The sequence below is a fragment of the Caenorhabditis briggsae genome (genome assembly GCF_000004555.2).
Source record: "Caenorhabditis briggsae complete genome, chrI, whole genome shotgun sequence".
Classification (NCBI taxonomy): Eukaryota; Metazoa; Nematoda; class Chromadorea; order Rhabditida; family Rhabditidae; genus Caenorhabditis; species Caenorhabditis briggsae.
The window spans coordinates 9286422-9301571 of record NC_013489.2 but is presented as its reverse complement, the minus strand read 5'-3'; the positions used below and the strand labels follow the sequence as shown (position 1 = coordinate 9301571).

At 36.6% G+C, this 15150-nt stretch overlaps 3 protein-coding genes across 3 annotated transcripts in view; all 3 read right to left on the bottom strand.

Moving 5' to 3' along the window:
* Cbr-gon-2 overlaps positions 1 to 7201 on the bottom strand; it is a gene marked incomplete at both ends in the record, with an annotated part of 15017 nt that extends 7816 nt beyond the window's left edge. Inside the window, 9 exons of the mRNA XM_045239832.1 lie at positions 992 to 1041; positions 2004 to 2118; positions 2220 to 2368; positions 2650 to 2764; positions 4582 to 4744; positions 5313 to 5371; positions 5425 to 5490; positions 5753 to 5990; positions 7191 to 7201. Of these exons, the coding sequence (XP_045094895.1) occupies positions 992 to 1041; positions 2004 to 2118; positions 2220 to 2368; positions 2650 to 2764; positions 4582 to 4744; positions 5313 to 5371; positions 5425 to 5490; positions 5753 to 5990; positions 7191 to 7201 (966 nt within the window). The remainder of the gene's footprint in view (positions 1 to 991; positions 1042 to 2003; positions 2119 to 2219; positions 2369 to 2649; positions 2765 to 4581; positions 4745 to 5312; positions 5372 to 5424; positions 5491 to 5752; positions 5991 to 7190) is intronic.
* A 686-nt stretch (positions 7202 to 7887) lies between these two features.
* CBG12517 lies at positions 7888 to 9440 on the bottom strand (the record flags this gene model as incomplete). Its single annotated transcript, XM_045239826.1, has 8 exons — positions 7888 to 8013; positions 8058 to 8108; positions 8155 to 8324; positions 8369 to 8498; positions 8542 to 8626; positions 8670 to 8836; positions 9140 to 9169; positions 9222 to 9440. The coding sequence occupies 8 exons, from the start codon at positions 9438 to 9440 to the stop codon at positions 7888 to 7890; spliced, it is 978 nt and encodes a 325-aa protein (XP_045094894.1).
* Positions 9441 to 10067: 627 nt separating this feature from the next.
* Positions 10068 to 14631, bottom strand: Cbr-rskn-1 (the record flags this gene model as incomplete). Its single annotated transcript, XM_045239821.1, has 8 exons — positions 10068 to 10223; positions 10274 to 10630; positions 10671 to 11619; positions 11666 to 11736; positions 11789 to 12319; positions 12363 to 12479; positions 13234 to 13347; positions 14515 to 14631. 8 exons carry the CDS (start codon positions 14629 to 14631, stop codon positions 10068 to 10070), a joined length of 2412 nt encoding a protein of 803 aa, XP_045094893.1.
* Positions 14632 to 15150: the final 519 nt, after the last annotated feature.

The following is a 15150-nucleotide window of genomic DNA, read 5'->3' as shown; positions in this document are numbered from 1 at the left end:
TGTTTTTTAGAATTTCTTTTTTTTTTCTTCTGGAATTCCAACTTTCTAAAATCGTATATTTCGAAAAGAAATTCTGAATAACAATGAAGATTTAGCATTTTTCAATTGATTGAATACTTGCTTGCTATTTTTTCAGCTGAAATTTGATTTTTTCAGCCGAATTCTTCGAAAATTCAATTTCTGACATTAAAATACACTTTTTTTCAAAACCGAAGAACTTGGAATTCTGATTTTCTGACGTTATCAGAGGCTGCGAAATGTCCGGCTGCGAAATGTCTGGCTGCGAAATGTCTGGCTGCGAAATGTCCGGTTGCGAAACGGGAGCCGTTGTTAATCGGAGTAAGCAAAAATAGTTTTACCGTAAAACCTGTAATAGAAGGACCCCCACACTATTTTATTGTATTGTATTGTATTTATCACTATCAAGTTCGAGCTCAATTATCTCAGCTCCTATAAGAGATATCAAAACAGTTTCAACTGATGAAAAGTTTGTGATATTATGATTAACAATGTATTAATTGAAAACTTTTTCATATCTTTTACAAGAACTGAAATAATTTGGCTCAAAGTTGAAGGATAGGAAGCCCTTCTATTGCATGTTTTACGGTAAGTTCGTTTTCTAGAAATATAGAAATTGTATTCAATTTTGGGAAAAGTGACACTATTTCGATTTCGAAAACGATGAAATGCTGAAGAAAAGATAATCTGTTCCTGATGGTTGCCCACATACAATTGCCTACAGAAACATAGAATTCTCATTGTTATCAAATTTGACTACAACTAGTAATCCTCAGATCAGTGAGTGGTCAAGAATAGTTCACAAAAAACTAATACTCGAACAGGAGGTCATATTCTCGAAATCTCCAAAGCCCTCTCGCCAAATTAAATGAAAACGGAAAAATCCCTTTCTACTATTTTGGAAGAAGATTAAAATCTCTTTTCGGTCATCATTTAGCACCAACCAGCAGCAGCCTCTTTCTTGAGAAAAGACAACATAAGAAGAGGTCGCTGAGAATATGTCTCTCTTACAAAAACAATTCGCTTCACTTTTTCTTCTTATTACACTTCCTCTCTTTCTCAATCGAATTCGAATTCACTCTTCGAGAATTGTGCGAGAATGACCGTCTCTCAATACTGTACCCTTTTCATTGACCGAGTGTGTTTCAGATGACAATCTTTTGAAATGAAAGAAGTAAGGGTGTGAGTTGGAAATTATAAGAAAAACTACATTAAACTTACCATTTGAATTCAGGTTTAATTTCTTGATGTTGAATTTTTTTAGCAAAAACCTGAGCGAATCAAAAAGTTTAGTTACAAACTATGACGAATTAAAATACCAATAATATGGGCAACCCTCACTCTTTTGAACTGACAAATTTTCAAAAATTAAATCCCCCAAGGGGGATTAACTGTATTTACCTTCGTAATTTTCATAAATTGGATAGAATAGGCAAATGACAAATTGGGGCCGAGTTTCTCAATCAGGAAAAATATTCGAATGTGAACGGGAGAAAACGGAAAACACCACGATATACAAAACACCAACAGCACAGTGCGAAAAAGAAAAGGAGACCCTTTCGGGTAATCAGTGATAATCAGCTCACGCTGAATCAACAGAAATGAGCTGCTGGCTGTTGTTGCTCATTTAAGAAAGAAGTGAGCTATTTTACAAATACAGAGAGAGAGAGAGACGTTCCGTTTTCCTGTGAAAGGAATTAGATTTTAATTTTGAAAAATTCATAGCAAAACATTTTGCGGAAGTTATCAAGAATCTCAAAAGGAACTAGTTAATGTAGCCACAAACAAACAGTTTTTGAATACTTATTTGAACCGCACAAAAGTACGACTTTCTTTGAAATGTAATGTGATCGAATTTAAAATTCTATTGTATTTTTTGCAAGTATGAAATCAAACAAAACTATAAGTGAATAACTAAAAAATCAAGTAAGAAAGGTGTGAATAATAATGTACTTTGTGAATACTACAAAAAAAAGGCAGTAAGCTGTGAGTGATGATCTTCACAGAAAGCACACAACAACTTTCTCTGACCTTTCTCTGACCGAGAAGTTTCATTTCAGCTTCCTCTTGTTTTCTGATTGCTTCTTTGATGGCTTCCATCTAGAATCTTTGATTGAACGACAAAACAACTACCTGTTCATTTCTCAAAATTTCCCCCTTTTGTACATTGAACTTTTTGCATATTTGAACTATGCTCTCACCGTTTTCATCAGCTTATCGTCTTTGTTATCAGTGATAGCCAACATGTCCCTCCAATCATTCGAATGGATATTGGGTGGTGGTATGGCATAACCAAGAAGACTCCTGTTTCGATGGCCTTTCCTCGGATAGACACCTCCTGTGAAGCTCCCTGCAAATTTTAATCTTTTTAGAAATATAGCTTTTTCACCTTCAAATATACTATAAACACTCTAATACAATGCTACCCTCTACTTGCACTTTGAGCTCAGTTATCTCAATTACTGTAAGAGATGACTGAAATCTGTTAACTGATAAATGTTGATGATATTATGACAATTATTTTATCAGTTGAGAGATTTTTGCCATCTCTTTTAGAAATTGAGATAATTTAGCTCAAAGTGCAACTGTAGGGTGGCCTCCTAGATTATAAATTTTCCAACATTTACTCACCACTACGCCTTCTTCGATGCTTTCTCGTCTTCTTTATCGGTGCTGTGCGTGGCAGAAGACTGGGCATCGATTCATCGCCCTCTCGAATCGATGCTTTCGGATCGAATGTTCGCATCTGGAAAACATGAATTTTCAATATTCGTTCAGATACCATTTTATCTTCCTACACAGTTTTTTCGAAATTTCCCAAAGCTACACATTTGAATTTCTGATTTAAAAATACCTTTTCACATCGACTCCGGAATATTGGGAATTTTTAGAATTCTTTGAAACGACCATCAATATTTTCTAACAGAGACAAGAATTTCGTTTTTTCGCAGAAGAGGAATCAATCAAATGAAAATATATGGTGACTGTAGAGATACAACTCAAAAATGTTTGCTTATCAATCGGAGTGGGTATTGGGGCAATAAAACTATGAAAGGGGCGGAGTTGACACTGTCTGTCTGTCAACACACCATATTTTCTCTCTCAAAGGGGTCAAAATCAGCCCAAAGACTTACTCACAAATGTGCCGAGATTCAGAAAACGAGAAGACATGATTGCCAATTTTGCAAATATTTGCTCATTTGCCATTAGAGTTTAGGGGAGAAATAAGTGATAATAAATAGAGTTCCATAGCTGTTTTTTCTTGCTCGTCATACACTGCGAAGGCACATTGAAACTGACTTGCCGATTGAACAGGTGTTCATCAGTAGAAAAGATTTAAGAATCAAGGGAACGTTGTTAGAGACGGGGAGAAAGAGTCATAGACAGAGTTTGATCTTTGGATTTTTGATTCCTATAGGTTTTAGGTTTTAAACAGGTCGGTAAGTATTGTAAATATTAACGCTCACATGAGAGAAAATATTACTTCTTGTTCGACTACTTTAGTGTTGACTCTGCCAATATTTTCTCTCTAACTAGACAATTATTGAACACCTAAAATAGACTGTTTTGAACTCACTAGGATCACTCAATTAAATAATATTTGAAACAGAATTTTGAACTTTAACACCTAGTGATTGTTGTTGTGAGCGTATGTTACTTATTTTCGGATCATGGGGGTCCCCATATGCTCTTTGATCCACTAAATTTCGAACAGGAAACAAGGATATGATATTCCTAGATGTTTTCTCTCGTCGAAATATAATGAAACTTGAACGTTTCATAACATTTCTGGATGAAATTGTCACTTACTTGTCGCCATTCAAGTCTCAATTTTCTTCGTCGATAATTCAATTTCGGATGCGGCATGATTAGTGAAACTTATGAAATTTCGTTGAAAATTGGGGAAGTGAGTGCTAGTCGGGTGCCTAATAAAATAGTTAAATGAGAAGATCAATGCCAGTGATCGAGTACAAACTGTTCTCATTACACAAAGAGAACTATCAGAGACTACAGTAATCCAAATGCTCGGAAAGATTAATGATATAGGCAAACAGTAGTATCGTCATTTTCCCTCCCCGCATTTTTATGAGGAACTAAAATTAAATTTTGAAATCATGGCAAACGATTTGATTAGATCAATTATTATTCTGATACAAAAAAATCGGAGATATAGAAGAGGAATTGGCGGTGGCCGAAGGCCCCACACCGAAAACTACCGTAAGCTGAAAAATAGTTTCATTTCCCGGATTTATTATCTCGTTTTTCACTGATTTTCGACAGTTTTTCTGTTATTTACCCCAGAAAAATCGATAACAAACATCTTTGTTACTGAAATAATTGTCTGAAAACGCAAGAAAATCAAGAAAATGAGTTCGGAAAATGACAATATTTTTAGGTTACGGTAGTTTTCTATGTGGGATCTTCAACCACAGCCACCGACTTTCCTCTTTCACAGCTTCGATTTTTTCTACCAGAACAATAACTATTTTTTTATGATTTCTGAACAAATTGAACATCTAATTTTTTCTAAACTATCCACAAAATCTAAGCAAATCAAAACACAGCTTTTTGAAAACATAATTTTACCTGAAGTCCTTCTCCTTCGTCAAACACGTCATCTTCTTCATTAAACTCCTTTTCATCATCACCCAACAACTTTTTCTCCTCCTTCTTCTCGCGACGAAGCTTCTCGAATCGACGCCGCATCTCCAGGTTCCGGTTGGGTCTGTAATTATTTTGAAGCTTTTAAAATCTCATAAAAATTTAATTTAAATTTTTTTCTATATTCTAAATTCAGCTGTACATTTTGTAGACATGAATGATGGAATCTTGTTTTAGGAAAATGAAGAAAAAATCTGTATGTAGAGGAGATAGGAATAGAGAAATAGAAGAGAAGGTGTGATTTTGTGAGAACACAAAATGTCACAATAGGAATAATTAAAGATATTTGAATCATTCAAGATCTCAGCTTCCTGTCAATGATTCTTTCGTCGAAAATAAATCTATTTTAAGCTACAAGAGTGCTTCAAGAGTTCTTCACTGAAGCCATAAATTTAATAAAAAAGTTCATTGGCAGGTGCGAAGAATAGAGGAAAAGTATTGTTTACTTCATAAATTTAGTTTTCAATATAGAATATATTTTATTGCGAAAACAAAAAAAGAATTGAAGATGGATTCTACAAAATCTTGTGCAATAAAATTTTCGATTATAAAAATTTTGTCAGAATCTTCCGTTTTTTTTTCTACATCGAATTTTTTGCAATACTTTTATAACAGCAATAAAAACAACTTACGATTCTTTTCTAACCAAGGGTGGTGTGGGGCATAGAGATATAGCTGTGTCTATGTTTACCTGAATTTGCAATTGATATTCAAATAAGCTATTCTAAAAAAAAGCAAGCATACCTCTCTATATCCAGCGAATTCCGGCACGTATATGACGATTTCATCGACGTCCTGGCAAGCGGATTGCTGAAACGAGAGAAAAATGAAATAGAGAGGGAACTTTCAATATAGGTCTCCACTTTGAAATTAAAGCGACAATGATGTGCTATCAGTCATTATTCGATTTGATTTTCCATTTTTATCATTGAAAAATTGAAAACAACAAAAATATTTTCAGATAAAATTTGGTCTAGAAGAAAAAATATATTCAGAGAAAAGAGTTTTTGTGACGGAAAATTTCCGAAGCTTTTTCGGAATAGTGGGACTACGATATCTTAAAGGCGCACGCGAAAGTTTCCTTGCGGGTCTCGAGCGGAAATACTCCTGGTATTTTTTGCGTTTTTGAAAAATGTTTGTCAATTTTTGCGTCTTTGTGATGGGAAAATGGGATTCCGAAACTTTTAAATTCGGAATATTCCGGAACTTTCGACGTTCCAAAAAATTTCGAAAAGGCAATCCGAACACCCCAGTGTTGGGCAACAAATACACTTTCAGTAAAGCGGGAAAAACTGAAATTTCCAACTAAACTGTAAACGATGGGAATTCGACACATGAAAACACTCGAAAAGCAGTTGAGAGTGTGAAGAGCATTCGAGACGCAGAGGAAAACGTTGCAGGGGAAATGTGTGGGAGAGTTAAACGAAGACTTGTTTGTTTTATTCAAAAATACAAACAAAATAAAGGTCGAGAGGGGATGAAAAAGCTCAAAAACTCATCAATCCTCGCAAAAACCCAATTTTAGAGAATCATCTTGAATTCTCTTTTTTATCTATCAATATTCTAAAAAAGACCGAAAGCTAATGAAATGCATTTTTTGTGGAAACGGATGGTGGCAAATAATAAAAAAAAATGCAAAATAGAAGCTAAAAAAAATGATGTGTCGATTCGATAGCCAAAAGATCAAAAAATGGACATATCCCTTTTGAAAGAATAAAATTCTGAAGATTTCAATGTTATCCGAAGTGTCCTCGGAATTTTTCAATGTCTAGGAAGAGTGACCTCGCGGAATCACATCTGGACAACTAGTCATTGGTAGACGAGGAGCGTAATGACAGCTGTGTGCCCCTCGCTTCTACGTTTGATCTATCTTCTAATTATGAGTCGGTCGCTATGCACTGAATGAGGAACGAGGTCTTTTTGCTTGCTGGAGTTTTAGGCTTATTTTTCCATTTTTGGTTCTCGGCACGCAACTCGGCACGTATTCAAATGAGATTATGGTATTTTTCGGATTTTAAATAAAACAATAAAACTGGATTGTTCTTTTCGCACATTTTTACCTGAAAAGGTGTGACACATGTACCTAAAGACATAAAAAGCAAAGAAATCGCTCAAACTTTCCGAAAAGAAAGGAAACGAACAAAAATGACTAAGCAGGTTCTTTTGAGAAACAGGTGAAGCAGGATAAAGGTCGTTTGGGCATTGAAAAAAATGCGACGGACTGGGCTATTAAAAGTGGAGTGTTAAAAAAGAAGTTTCAAGCAAGAATAAAAATCAGAAAGCCTCAAAATTTCAGTGAAAAGGGATAAATTTGAATGGTTACCACCGTATTTGTAATACTGTATTAGCGATGGTCCCGCATAGAAAGTCACCACTTTCGTAAAAATTCAGAACTGAGCTGAAAAAAATCTTCAAGAGAACTTTTTTCTCAATTTATATGACATTAGAATTTTAATAACTAGCCAACAAATTTTCTATGAAATCAACTTACTTCATCATCTTCGTCAAGCTCGCTCATCATTTTTTCTGATGTTGTTCGATCTCACATAAATGAATTCGACCTTTAAAAATCTATTTTACTACACATGATACTGATTGGGAAAAGACAAGAGAGAAGAAAAAGAACGGGTTACAAAGATCTAGACCTGCAGTGACAATTAGATACGAAATCAAGGAGACAATTATAACTGGAATTTTTTTAATAGGGATCATGACCAGCATAAACATCAATAGTTCCAGAACATAAATTTTAATTTTTTCAGGTGCATAAAATAACTTTTTAATGGGAAAATATGTCGTTGAGAAAAATGAAAATTGTGATTTCCGAAGATAATCTTATCAATTACGCCTTCGCCATCTTTTTTGTCAACCTGTGTGAACAGGACTGACCGATGATTATAGACTGGCCCTAACCACGAGAAAACAGTATGAAGAGAGGATAGACGCAGAACATGCGGGATATGTTAATTAGGTGTAGGCGTCGTGTTTTCCAGTTACTGAAAATGCCGAAATGACTTTGAAAACAAAACGAAACCGCTGGAAAACATTCTACACATAAATCAAACTGTCAATGGTTGTTTCTGAATGCACTCTTATACAAAATGTTTTTGTTTTTTTTTCTGGTTGGGTCATAGATCAACAGATGTGCATTTTATGGTTTTTATTTTTAATCAACATCGATTCATTTGAAAAACATAATTAACATTTTCAATTGATCACATAGTCGGTATCAACATTTCCTCCGCATAAAATGACTAATGGCTTCTTGACATGGTCTGGTTTGTGATAGAGAACTCCAGCGAATGCAAGAGCAGCAGTTGGCTCGATGCGTTGCTATAAATTCACTATTAGTTGTTCAACTGCTGAAGTTTTCTTACCTTTGTTCTAGTCCAAATCAAATTCAAAGCCTCTTTGATTTCCTCTTCCTTCTGTAATGGATTCAATGAGATACTCATAATTTTGATGATAACTTACCACACTGACAACAGTACGAGTACAGTATTTCTTGAGAATGGGCTCACATAGGGATCCAACATGAGATACTCGAACACCATCTGCAATTGTGTTCAGAGTTTCACTGGCACACTGAACTCCATTTTCCAAAAGATTTGCAAGGTTTTTCTCTTCAGGTTCAACGAGGTACACTGGAAATACGAGAACTTATTTAAAGACATATTTGAAATAACACCTGCAATGTCTGGATTCAAATTTCCAATAAGAAAAGCGACAGAAGCCGCAAATCCACCACCTCCAACTGACAAAAAGATTGAATCTATTTCATCTCCTGCCTGTTCCAAAACTTCAAAAACGATGGATCCCTGAATACAATAATTTTAAAAGCTGTAATCAAGATGCACTTGCATGTCCATTAATCATTGTAACACAATTATGTGGGTCCACATAATAGTAGCCTAATTTCTCAGCCATCTCGGCGCATGTTATTTCTCTGAAACATCCAGAATGTTTGTGGTTTGATGATTGGAACTAACCTACTACTCATTGTTGGTTCACAAAACACAACGTCGGCATTGTATTCTTTCATTCCTTCAACCTTCGAATTTGGTGCATTTTTTGGAACAACTATAGTACATGGTAGTCCAATTTTTTGGGCGGCCCAAGCAAGAGCTTGACCATGGTTCCCAGAAGAATGAGCAATCTGGAAACACTTTCTTGGGGAATAAATGGTGAAGAAATGAAGTCATTTTTTTTCTGTTTTGAAAAGTCCTCGGGAACAGATTCAGTAGAGTATTATTCTGGTTGAAAAAAAGGTCCCATAACGACAACTACCGTGACCTGAAAATTCTTTTTCAGAGTTTTTTCTCGATTTCCGTATGTTTTCAGTCAATTTTTTTCACTATCAAAAGTCTGATTTTCCGATTTTTCTGGGGAAAAATAACTGAAAATTAACGAAAATCCTAAAAATATAAATATTAGATTACTGTAGTTGTCGGTGTAGGACCTTGGCCACCGGCGTTTTTCTTTCGCAGTTCTTATTTTTAACAGAATTCTGGCCAGATGTCCATACAAAAATGAAAACCAACCACTCCTTTTGCATTCTGTTCCTTTGCCAAAATAGCAGAATTGAGTGCTCCGCGAGCTTTGAAACTCCCTGTTTTTTGAAGATGTTCACATTTGAACAGCACCTTTGCTCCAACCTTATCATTAATTTTGTCACTTTTCATAATTGGTGTATTATGAATTAGTGAAGACGTTCGATTACGAGCCGCCTCCATTTCTTCGACGGAAATTTTAGTTGTCATTTCTAGAAAAAATAAGAATGACTTTTTTCGAAGTCTTGACAAAAGAGAACTAAAAATGGAAAAGATAATTGTCTTATCTAAAATAGGTTTCAATGAAAATCTGCAGTATCAATTGTACAATTTATCGATTTTTCAATTTAAAAAGACACAATAGTTTGATGGTGCAATAAAAATTAAAACATTCACAAAAAAGTTCTCAACATGAAGAGAAACAGTGAAGAGAAACAATGTGTGAATAGAGAAAACAATCAATGCTGAAAATCCCCGTAAATTGGTTGTATTTCCTTTTGGATGCGCAACTGTATAATCACAATTCCAGGCGATAGAGGTTCTATGGGAGGGTGTTAGTAATGTTTTGTGGGAATAGGGTTGAATTGATTAGATGTCAATAAATAGCTAAGAGTTGAGAGACAATAAATGCAATAAAAGCTTCAATATGGAGCATTTGATAGGATATTAAAATAGAGTTAGTAATTGTTAATGAGTGAAAGAGAGAAGAGTTGAATATACAATATATTTAAAATCCTGGACGGCAAACCATCTTCGTGACGGGCGAGACAGTCGGCGATATTGTCCAACTCGTTCTGAAGCTTCACAAAAATAGAAAATAGATCCATAGAGATGAGCCTACCATGCATTTGCTGACACATTCTTCTTGGTATAATTAGCGTATAGAATATCTTTCATTCTTCGTTTTGCAAGGGCAGATGAACCGACGGGACGAAGAGTAACACTTGGCGCCGACGAAATCGCCTTGTAAGTTTGATCAAGAGCAGTCTGAAACTAGTTTTGAGATTTTAAAAATCCGAAAAAGAGATCAGCAATTATCTCACCTTTACATCAGTCATATCTAATTTTTCTCCGTTCTCCTGAATCGGCCGATCTGGAAGAGACTCTTTCCGTCCGAACCACTTATGTTGAAGAGCCTGTTTTGCAGTAACTCGTCTATTCGGGTCCACATCCAGCATCTTTTTGACCAGATCTTTCGCATCTTCTGAAATTGTATCCCACACTGGCTGAGTCATTGTAATTTTTCCGTCTCCAACACGTTGCAGTATCTGATCAGGAGTATCGTTTGGACCCATCGCGAATGGAGTGAAACCAGTTAGCATCGTATGAAGAAGAACGCCAAGGGACCATACATCACACGAACGATCATATCCTTGCTTGCGAAGTACTTCTGGAGCAACCTGAAAGAATATCTTGTCAGCTAAAGCGAATGAAGTAGGCACTTACAAATTGAGCAGTATAGCAAGGAGTCATCAGCATTCCGTTTTCAGCTCTCGATTGTTTTGCGAACCCGAAATCAACGATTCGCAATGAGTTCGGATCACCATCTTTTGAGGCGAAAAGAATGTTTGCAGCAGTCAAATCGCGATGGGCAACTTGCTGGGAATGGAGATACTGAACAGCGTAAAGAAGATTCGACATCAAAGAAGCCACTTCTTTTTCACTGCCCAATGCTCTTTTGTTGACCAGCCTGTCTAGAAGCTCTCCACCTTCGCAAAGCTCTTCCACCATGTAGATCGCCGTTTCATCCTCATAGACGTCGAATAGTTTGACGATGAATTGCTGATGGGAATGTCGTAGAAGAATATCGACTTCTTCGGTGGCGTCGAAAACTGCTTTCTTCACAATCTTAACAGCATATCTTCGCGGTGTAGCTTTCATTTGACACTTGTGGACGACTGAATGAGCACCATTGCCAATTTTCTGAAAATTTACGGGTCTTATAAAAATATTAGAAATCATCAAAACCTCGAGAATCTCATAATCATCAGTGAAGGGATGTGTTTTGGCAGTTGGCACGGATCTTATCGACTTTTGAATCAATTTCCTTTCTTCTATAACTGCATTGGACACAAATGAAAATCCTCGGAAAATTTCGTGCCCATTGGCGGAGGCTGGAAGAGCAGGAGAATCTTTTGGAGTCCTTTTCGTAAACTCTGGATCAAAATACGATGTACTGTCGACAGTAGAGAGTGCCGGCTTGAATGGAGGATCGATTTCTTTGTTTAGCAATTTCACAAAGTCTATTTTAGCGAAGAATGCGTGACGCTTGATCTCTTCAACGCCGTCTGGTCCAGCACCCAGACGATTATGGGAATTCCGTTTGAAAAGAGCACGAAGCAGTGATTGCGCTTCTTGAGTCAAGAAATGTGGCATCGAGAGTTTTGCTCTGCAAATCGTTAATTTTCAGTCGTGTCGAAATAATTCAAACAAACTTGAGGATTTGATTCATAGTATCGTTTCTATCTCGTCCTTGGAATGGTAAGTGTCCAGTCAGCATCTCGAACTGTAAGAAGGATTTTACAGTGTTTCAAATAAAAATGACTAGAGGGTCGTACCATCAAAACACCTAACGACCAGAAATCAGCAGCCATCGAATGCCCTCGTCGATTGATAACTTCTGGAGCCATGTATTCTACTGTGCCACAAAAACTGTAAGTCTTCTTCTCGCTATCAATTGCTTCCTTGCTTAATCCGAAGTCAGTAACTTTGATATGACCATCCGCATCAAGAAGTATATTCTCCGGTTTCAGGTCTCTGTACACAATTCCTAAGCTGTGAAGATGTTCGAGAGCAAGCGTGAGCTCTGCCAGATAAAACTTCACATCATCTTCCGTGAACATCACTTCTTTGGAGAGGCGTGTGAATAGATCTCCCCCACGGAGAAAGTCCAGAATCAGATACAGTTTTCCTTCTGTCTGGAACGCATAGTGAAGTTTAACGATGAATGGATGGGAAATATGAGCAAGAATGTTCCTTTCCAGTTTCGTTCTTTGTCGATCTCGAATCTTCAAAGTTGCTTTCTTCAACACCTTCATCGCATACACGTGCCCCGAGTCTCGACCACGAACTTTTCGAACCAAGAAGACCTGAAATACAGTTTTGAATACAAACTATGGTACTCGAAATCACCTTTCCAAACGATCCTTGTCCAAGGACTTTGAGAAGTTCAAACTGTTGTCGGTCTGCTTTTTCACCACATTTTCGAACATCTCCGATGTCGATTTCTGTTTCCGAAGCAGACGATTCCTGCAAAACATCATTTTTGACAACGTAGGAGTGTATTCCCAGACAAAAAACCCCTGAACTCAACTAGATGATGAGGCACATATTTTTTTATTTTGGAATACAAAAATCAGGAATCGATATAAAAAATGAGATGGGGATTGTTCGAAAGGAATCGAAGTGTTAGTAAAGCGTATAACCATTTTGAAATCCCTGAGACACAGAAAATCAGAAAGTACAAAGGTACCGGTGATTCTATGTTCTCATGATCCTCTTCTTCTGTTTGGTCTTCACTTGAACCATTCTCGTCGACTTCCTTCACATTTAACATGCGGCAGAAAAAAAAGGAATAGGAGGAATAAAATAAGAAATTGAAGAAGAAGAAGTTTCAAGACCCGCCGAAGTAATAGCTCTTCGTCGCCGTCACCGACATTCGAGAAGGCGAAGAAGAAAGAAGAGAAATGGAAATAGAGGAGCAAAGGGGGGCAACTTGAGTAAGATGAGGCGGAAAAGTCAGGCGATGATGATACTGATGAGCACAAAAAAACATAAGAAAAAGAAGAAGAAAGGAAATGATGCGAGCAGGGAGATATAGATGCAAAACGATGTGTTGTGCAAACGAGAGAAGAAAAAAGTGAAACGAGAAGTGAGAACGGGTCAAAAAGCATCAGGTGTCACTGTTTCCTCGAGTTTATTTTAATTTCTTCATTCATCAAAAAGATCAGAAATCTCGAGGAACAAGTGAGAGGAGGTAATCATGCGGAGACAATAACTCTACCTTTTTATTCATTCGAGTTCCATTGTTGATGGTTGGATGAACGACGTGAATGCTGCTATGGAAGGTGTTGGTGGTGTCACTGAAGTAGTCCGATGGCTCTGATCGCATGGATGCCTATAACAGACAATAAGAAGACATGCATTAGAAAGATAGAACTCGTTTTAGCTTTTTTTCATGAAACAAAAATAGGAGCACTACACGATAACAACTTCATTCCAAGAAGTAAAACAATATGCATGCCATTCGGGTGTCATAGTTTTTTTGAGAGTTTCGTTTTAGGATGAACAAGGAACTTTTCTTTTTTAGGCAGACCCAGAAACTAATAGTGAAAACCTCCTGATTTTTGTGGGATATTAACTTATGTGATTTGACAATTTCGAAAAATTGAAAAAAAATTGATTTTAAAAATGAAACAAGAAGAGAGAATTTGATTTGGTACTGCTAATCAGTAGTAAAATTGAGAATTGCTACTAATTAGAAGTAAATACCAAATTGGAATTTTTCGGCTGCTTTTGCACCTGGTTGGCAGGGTTAAATTTACCTACTCTTTTTTCATCAACCAAATTTTCTGTTTATTTGGACTATTTTCTAGATATCCAAGACGTTTTTGATTTCTTACCATCTGACAAAGAGCAGCTGAATTGAATAGGAGGGAACTCAAATTATTAGAAATCGTTTCAAAAATAGTTTGACTTGAATGCATTATTTGAAGTAAAAACAATTTTATCCTTACGAAAAGCAGCATTTAAAATCTATCCAGGTATTCTTCTTTCTACCGCTTTATTTACTTTTTGGGTCTTACTACTAAATCGGGATCAAACTGGTAACCAGACAGGATTTTCTATTTCCGTAGTTTCTAAGATTCGAAACCGGAAGATCTTCCGCCTACCGTAATAAGTTTTCTTTTCGATTCCAGAAAGTTTCGAAATGGTAGTTCGAAATCGACAGTCATCAGGTAGAAAAACGAAAATGAGAACGAACGGAAATTGGATGGATAAAAGGCGGTGTCGACCCCCCAAAAAAAGAGGATGCGGGAAGCAAATAAGTGGTGGCATATGGGCAAATACAAAAGAGTTTTCAGAGCAAAACTTGTGTGATCATACACACAGAAATCCTTTTTTGGAAACGAAAAGAAATAGATTTCTATTGTTTGACAATTTTAGAATCGAGGTGAAAAGGGGAAGATTCCAGAAATAGACATTTTTCGTTCCAAATGTTTTAAAGAATTTTTAGCTCTGCATTATATTTATCAAGGTTTTCCAAAAAAAAAAAAGAACTTACATCAATTCGGTGATCCTTGCACTGGTCGATGCCAGGTGACACGTTCTCGATGGCGGCCGGTGTGATGCCAAACGGCTCACCGAGTTGTGCCAACGGCATTCCTCTCTGCAATCCCATTGTTCCAGTGGTGAAGGAATATTTAGAGTTATTGAAGAAGACGTGAGGAGTGGTGAGAATACATTCGAATGACGTGGGGATTCAGAATTATTCGTGGAAGTGGTGAAGGAGTAGGGGGAGGGTGAAGTGTTTTGCCTTCGGGGCAAAAAAAGAACTTGAGACAGTGAAAAAGACGAAGAGATTCAGAGACAGACAACAAGATTCAGAGACAGACAACAAGAGCCAGCTTATTGGTTCGAAACGGAAAAGAGAGCAAGAAAAACAGAACAGAAGATGGAAAAAAGTGACGTCAAGGGCAGATCCCTTCCTATTTTCGGAGAGACTGATTCAAACTTCCGGTTTTTAAACTGAAACAAATCCTACATCAACGAGCCATTTAAAAATTAATTTTTTTTCACAAGTTTGTAATTTCTAGGAAACAATAATATAACAAGTAGTGTTTTTCAAAAGTTTTAATTTTGGGAAAAATATTCAGAAAGTGTTAATACCGTAAAACCTCTAATAGAACGACACCCGGAT